The 7332-nt window shown below is 37.7% G+C and overlaps 1 protein-coding gene across 8 annotated transcripts in view; it reads right to left on the bottom strand.

The window, feature by feature from the left end:
* Window positions 1–1763: 1763 nt before the first annotated feature.
* LOC122400914 (ADP-ribosylation factor-like protein 4C) overlaps window positions 1764–7332 on the bottom strand; it is a 71850-nt gene continuing 66281 nt past the window's right edge. For all 8 annotated transcript variants that reach the window (XM_043402667.1, XM_043402664.1, XM_043402668.1 and 5 more), the window contains 2 exons: window positions 6211–6426; window positions 1764–4686 (listed from right to left, as the gene is read on the bottom strand). In XM_043402667.1, the coding sequence (XP_043258602.1) occupies window positions 4490–4686; window positions 6211–6426 (413 nt within the window). In that variant the 3' untranslated portion in view covers window positions 1764–4489. The remainder of the gene's footprint in view (window positions 4687–6210; window positions 6427–7332) is intronic.

Raw genomic sequence — 7332 nt, 5'->3', positions numbered from 1 at the left:
ATAAATTCACGCAAGTATACGAAACTAATCAAGAATAAAATATTCTTGCACATTTTAAACAAATTTCAAGTTTTAGTTTTGCAAAACTAATCCAATTCCTGATCACTTTAGTATATAAATATTCTATAATAAATTCTAACACGAGAAAAATTTATATCAAATATTAATAAATAAGAATTTTGAAATTAATACGTAACATTTGATAACACATAGTAAAATACCCTAAAAAAATATTGATCCATCGACTTATTATGCATTTTATGGAATTTCATTTACTTAATCAGGAAATGCTCCTGATACGATGTAGTTGATTAGAAATTGCTTCCTCTGCATCCTTCAATAAATGCACTTGGACGAATGATCAACAATTTTTTGATTTGAGTAATTTTACGCGAGAAAAAAACGAGGACAGTTATTTTTAAATGATCAGAAACCAGGTCCGTAACGGTGACATTTTTTTAAGTCGTTTTGCATTAAAAGAATTCTATCGCTTTAATGGTTTGTGTTGACAGTAATCTCCAGGTATTGCTGCATGAAAAAAGGTATAGCCTAAAGGATTAGATAACGATTCTATCGCGTGGAAGGCGACTGATTGTAGAATTTGCACTACGTTAAGTCGCGTTACTACGCATGAAACACGCTGGAGTGCACTCGAAGTACGCAACACTTTGGCGCCAGGTTATTTCTACCCTAGAAAATAACTGGAAATTCAGCATAATACAGGGTGTTCGGCCATCTCTGGGAAAAATTTTAATGGAAGATTCTAGAGGCCAAAATAGGACGAAAATCAAGAATATCAATTTCTTGACTGAGGTTTCGTTAAAAAGTTATGAACAAATTCAAAAATTTCAAATCGTTCTGGAAAAATTATTTTCGGTTGTGGGGGTCAATTACAATCATTTCTGGTCATTATACATATTCCCCAAATCCTACACACTTTCGAGAAAAAAATTGCTTACCGAAAAAATAATCTGAGGCCTGAAATGGTACCCTGAAATTTCACGCGAATCTTTGAGACACCATAACTCCAGAACGGATTGGACGATTTTAATGTTTCGAACGCCAAACTACGCATATTTTGATGGAGAATATGTGGGAATTCCAAAAATATCCGAAAAGTTATTCCCTGACCTCGTAAAGTGAGGAAAACCCCATAAAAATGGTCCAATTTTCGAACGGCCATAACTCCCACAATAGTGAATATATTCCAATGAAATTTTTTTCTGGTGTAGTGCTCATGGTTACCTACAAAAAAGTGTTAGACAACTTTTCCGTATAGCGTCAAACAAATTTATTAAAAATCGAAAACAAATTTTTAAGGAAAATCGACAGGGGTAGAAATTTTTCGACGAAAAGAAAAAATTTCAAATTGTTCTAAAAAAATTATTTTCGGTTGCGGGGATCAATTACAATAATTTTTTGCCGACAGACATACCACCGAAATCCTACCCACTTTCGAGAAAAAAATTCAAATAGATGAACTTTTTCGACAAAATTAAAAAATTTCAAATCGTTCTGGAAAAATTATTTTCGTTTGTGGGGGTCAATTACAATCATTTTTGAAAAAAATTCTTTATTGAAAATATATGTGTGTGGCCAGAAATGTTTCTACTTTAGGCGGATCTTTAAACGTTAATAACTTTTTCACAAAGCCTCAATCGAAAAAAAAATATTCTTGATTTTCGTCTTATTTTAGCCTCTGGAATCTCTCATTAAAATTTTTTCCCAGGGGTGGCCGAACACCCTGTATACGATGAACATTCCCAACATATTTTTAACACGCGTGCATACAACTCTGACTTTCAGAAAATGTCCTTTGATGATGATAGTCGATAAGAATTGCCCGCACGAGGGACGCGTACGATAATGGGACTCTGTTGAGGAAACACACTGGCAAGAAACACGAGCACCCGCCGTTTTGAGCTCTACAGTTTGCTCGAACTTTTAAATAATCGATAACAAAAATCTCGACGGAACGCGTCTGCCTAAAAAAACAACATTGTTCGACAGTATTCTTGCTAAGCGACGTATAAACCCGCGAAACCGTCTGAGTCACGCTCGAACATATAACACAGGCATGTCCAACTCGATGCAGGTACGAATACTTTCCAGTATGCCGAGCAAATAACTTCCGTGGGCAATTAAATCACACCTTCCGCGAGCAAAGGAACCGTGGGTATGCATGTGAAGCTCATGTATGTGGAAATCAGGGCACTCTCCAACTAGCAGCAAAATTAGCGAACAAACGAATAAAAGATGAGGTACAAATGAGGTAAAAATGATATCAAATACGAATATATTTGACTGGTTTAAAGCAGACGAATAATATGTAATTAACGGAGGCCCATGAAGGAAAACAGATATTATAATATCTATATGAATGAACAATCTATTGTTTCAGAAAAATCTGTTTGTCCAACACGGTGACTGCTATGCTAGTTTTTATGTACAAATTACGTGGTTGACATTTTGTAGTAATTATAATGATAGTAACGTCAGTTTGTAACGCTGATAATCAGTGATCCACCGTAATGTAAATAGTACATTAACACGTATGAGTTTCTTATAACGTTTGTTTAGCATTTTGATTTAAACGCAAACGAGAACAGATACTTGCTACTGCTGTCAAAGTATGCACCTGATCTTCACTCGTCGCTGCTTGTTGTCAAGTACTCGAACCTTGTTGGGCAAACTTTATATTCGAACAACGAACAAAAATTTTCGTTTCGTTCGTGAACAAGCTTTTGCTGATGTTTGTTTTAAAAAATTAATTTACGAAATCGAGTTCCGTATTCAGAGATAAAATTTGCCCAAGTCTGGACGTTGGGCATGCCTGACGTAACGCATCGAATCGGGTAAATTTAATCGCAATTAATATCCTTTAACTATCCTAACAAACGATATATCACGCTTTTGATCCAACAATTGCCTAGAGCAGCACTTTTTCGACATCCTCGAGATATGTATAATTTCCGACGAAGCTCAAAACAATCGGTTCGCGTCTTCTACGTCGAGAGCTCGTCTCTCCACTTCCTGGGCTACGATAGCACGATAGACAACGAGTACAAATATACACGATACCCTAATCACAGGTGGTGAGATGAGGTGGGCTGTTATCACATCTGTTTTACAAAAAATCGTCTCGAGCGAGGCCACGACGGAACATCGTAGTATTTTTTTTTTCTCACGTACAACGTATAAAGGTGCAAAAATCTGAAGAGGCACGGTCATCGCTGGTACTCCTAGGTACCACGATTCGCCTCGAGGTCTATCGACGTATACTACGAGCTTCTTCTAGCACGATAATCGAATATGATTGTTAGAGATTCCCCTGCGTAGCAAAAATGGTCTACCGGAATTCTATCACTTTCCCGTTACGAAAGCAATTTCTACTATTCGATCGGAGCCCCGGGTAAAAAATCGTCAATGTACGCGGATCGTAAAAAATTGGGCTCCGATGTCCAACTACTCCTCCAATATATTTCTTTAAATCCTTTCACGGATCTACCCTTTCATCCGCGTTCGAAGAAGTTATTACTTATTTATATTCTGTTTTGTATCATTTTGGTCTCCCGCGCTCGAGCCGTCGACGTTAACATGATTCGACATCGTCATCGTTAGCAATAAAGATATTGTCGTCGCTGAACCTCTAGTTGGGCCTCTTCTCGGTAGCAAAATAGGCAACGTTCCGTTCTCCGTGTCTGATTCGAGGCGCGAGGGTTAAGCGACAACGAGTCAAGAAACTGGAAATCCGCAGACCGTCGTTGTGGAGTTTCCCGAGAAACGCTTCGGCGGTGTAGAATTTGGTAAAATAGAGCTTCTATGTAGCAGCGAAGAAGCACTTGTTTCGTTGTCGTCCAAAAAACAACCGGTCACAGAGTTCCATGATTCAGGCCAACAAGTTTCTCTTCCGTTCTTGCAAAAATTGCCTATACCCTTCATCAAAGCTATAATAACATCCCTTTCGGAGAGGGTAGGAAGCTTCTCCCATCCATCGAGTTCGATACAAAATACAGACACCGAACGCCAACTGGATCCATCCATTGACACAACCAACTAGCCAATGTCTGGATCGCGTTCTTTCTTCGACGATGAACCATCGATGCCCCTAACACCTTCCCTTCCAAGGAATGGAACTCGATCAAAGAAAGACGAAGGTTCTTTGTAAAATCTGAGAAACCTTACGTTGCACGAGTCCCAGCACCTGGTTTGTGCCACCAAAAACACCTGCTGCCCCGCCAGCATCGTCGAGTAACACTGGTCCGCAAAAGGTGATGGTCAGGAACGCCAGGACGTTCCCCGACAAGAAACAATTGTCCACGTACAGAGGAGGGCACGTTCACTCGAGCACCTCGTGGTCGTCGCCATTGCGCGATGACGAGGAGGACGAAGAAGAAGACACCATGGAAGGCGTAGCTGTCGTCAAAGGAGAGACTGTCCGCGACTGACAATATCAGAAGACGCAATTGCAGTCCTCCGAAGTCCTGGCCTACCTGGCCCGTTTCCTGTTCAACTTGGCGAGCTTGCGTCGCTTTATGATCAGCTGGTACAGCGTGTCCAACCCTTCGTGGAGGCCCTCGCCCGTGATAGCGCACGCTGGTTGCACTCTGATGCACGCGCTACCCGGCATTCCCGACAGTTCTAGGACGCCCAGATGCTTCTCAAGCTCGCCCACTTCTTTGGCACCTGTAGACAGCGAGTCACATGATTTGGTCAGTCGGAGTGAACCGAGACTAGCGATCGAGAAACGCGAGATGTCTTCTTGGTATGCGAGGAACGATGAATAATAGTCTGTAAGTGTTGAGATGAAACAATGTTGGCATTGGTTTTCAATGTTGGCGCCAATTGTCGAAAGTACGCAGTTGGTGAGGGCAACACATTTGAAATATGATATATGTATACATGTACAATATGTATACGTAGAGAGGTTCTCAGAGAGAGAGAGAGAATAAAACGAACGAGAGTTGGATTAGAATGAGGTTTTGTATTAGATTAGTCTTCGAATTAAGAATATTATACTTTTGTTATTTACTTCAGTATTAGTATACCTACTAGATTATATGTTTACAATGAAGTGTGATTGCACATATCACATATTTTTAAAGTGCATACTTTAACGAATATAGGAATATATAAAATGTTTAGAAAATAATTTATTAACAATAATCACTACTAGCACATTTACGCTACTATTCAATACACGGATTTAATTATGTTATAAAGAATACTATATTTGTAGTACTTGTCTCTGTAATTTGATAAGCCTCCTTAGGCACATTTTTCGAGACAATTAAAAGAAACACATTGACAAAAACAAATGTCTCTACTGTGATTTACAATGTAAATATGTTTGATTATAAATTGCGATCAAGTGTCTTCAAAGTCTTTCGATACAGTAGTGTTTTCTCGGACACTTATTCTTACATTGTTCAAACTTTAAAAGCGATCCTATTTTATTAGCGAAGATGTTACAAGTACAGTATGAAACAATTACATCAAATCTTGGATAACTGCGAGAAATAATTTTCAGTTCCCAGTTCAGTTCAGTTCAAAAGCACAAGCCTTAATGAAGGACAAATAAAAATAACACAATATGAAACTTATTTATTTTTTATTTTTTCTTAATGGGACCTTTACCAATTTATCAGATTTTTCTTATTTTAACAAAACCAAACACGATATAACTTAAATCATATTTGCGTATTTAATCGTATATAACACGATTTTATATTCTATTAGAAGTAGGTTAAAAACAAATTATATCATGTTTGGTCTTGTTTTAATCGGAACACTCTCGCAAATACATCGGTAGAAGTTTCATTTAAAAAAAGACAAAAATAAAGAAATTTCATTTTTGCATTATGCACTATGTATTGTCTCACCGATATTCGACCCCAAATTATGTTACACTACTCAACGTTGAGTTTCGTATGATGTGTCGAGTTCCCTCTCACAATCAGTAGTAGAGATGGCTACCGTTCACTTATCCAATCGAAAATGTCTCGCAGTTATCCAAGCATTGCTGCATTTTAAATTCTCTTTACGAGAAACGATGTACAAGGACAAAGGTGAAGAAACGTTTAATTAATATTACTTGTGGAGACACAATTGTCGCTAAGAACGATATTGATTTTAAAAGAGGCCACGATTATCACTGTTTCGAACGAAATGCGGCACCAGCGTATGTATACATGCATGAAACTGTCTTACCTGGCAGATCCTGTTTGTTGGCCAGGATCAAAATGGGCACACCGGCATTATCCGGGCTCCTGGCTGTCTTAGTGAGCTCCATCTTCGCTTCTTCGAGTCGTTCTGCGTCGCACGAATCAACGACGAAGATAATACCGTCCGTGCATCGGGTGTAGGACTTCCATAATGGTCGTAATTTCTCCTGTCCACCCACGTCCCATACGAGAAAATTCACACCTGCGATAGACCAATATGGAAATCCATTTATATCCCTCTTTTACTTCCACCCTTATCCACGTCAAGGGGTAGGATGTAAAATTGAAGGATAACGATCGCTTAGTCGACGTGCAAAAATGATAAATTTCTGTCAAGCTCATACCATTCTTCGTACCTTATCTTCAAAAGTCTCGGTTTAAATAAGCAAGTTTTTACAAGTTTGCAAAATTATAGACTATTCTGTGAACAAATATTTCACAGTATTATACGTATTCGTATATTAAATATTATAAGTATTCGTACCCTCATTTTTGTTGAAATCAAACGATGCATGTAAGATTTTGCAATAAACTTTTTGCAATAAATGAACACATCTATAAAGTTTATTTGTACCAAATTATAACAAAATTGATTAGCTAATAACAAAAATATTAATTTTACTCTACATAGAACATAATAACAGTCTACAAAAGTATTCGTACCATTCTTAGCGAAGTCGATTTTCTTTTGTTTCGAATGACATTTCTCATCAAAAATAATTTCCACAGTTCACAGTTGGTCGAGTGAGCGCCAACAAAGTAGTCTAGTTCGAAATTGTGTTAAAATAACATCAGTAATCAAAAATGAGTCGAAAGAAGTCCGAAACTACTCTAGAAGAGCGTCAGATTGGAATAGTATTGCAATATCACTTTAAAACTGGTAGAAAGTATGCCAAAACGATTAAACGATGTAATAAGGGTGGACCCACGAAATAGTAGAAAATTAATACAAAATAAAAAAGTTACCATAATATGCAATTTTTTGACAAAATCTACACTGGTACGAATACTTTTGTGGACTGCTATTATGTACTATGCAGAGTAAAATCAATACACTTTTGTTATTAGTTAACCAATTTTGTTATAATTTGGTATAAATAAACTTTAT

This window comes from Colletes gigas, unplaced genomic scaffold, assembly GCF_013123115.1.
Source record: "Colletes gigas isolate AHSC1104 unplaced genomic scaffold, ASM1312311v1 Colletes_gigas_Sc00020, whole genome shotgun sequence".
In the NCBI taxonomy this organism is placed as follows: domain Eukaryota; kingdom Metazoa; phylum Arthropoda; class Insecta; order Hymenoptera; family Colletidae; genus Colletes; species Colletes gigas.
The sequence above is the reverse complement of the archived record's forward strand: the minus strand, read 5'-3'. Positions and strand labels throughout refer to the sequence as shown.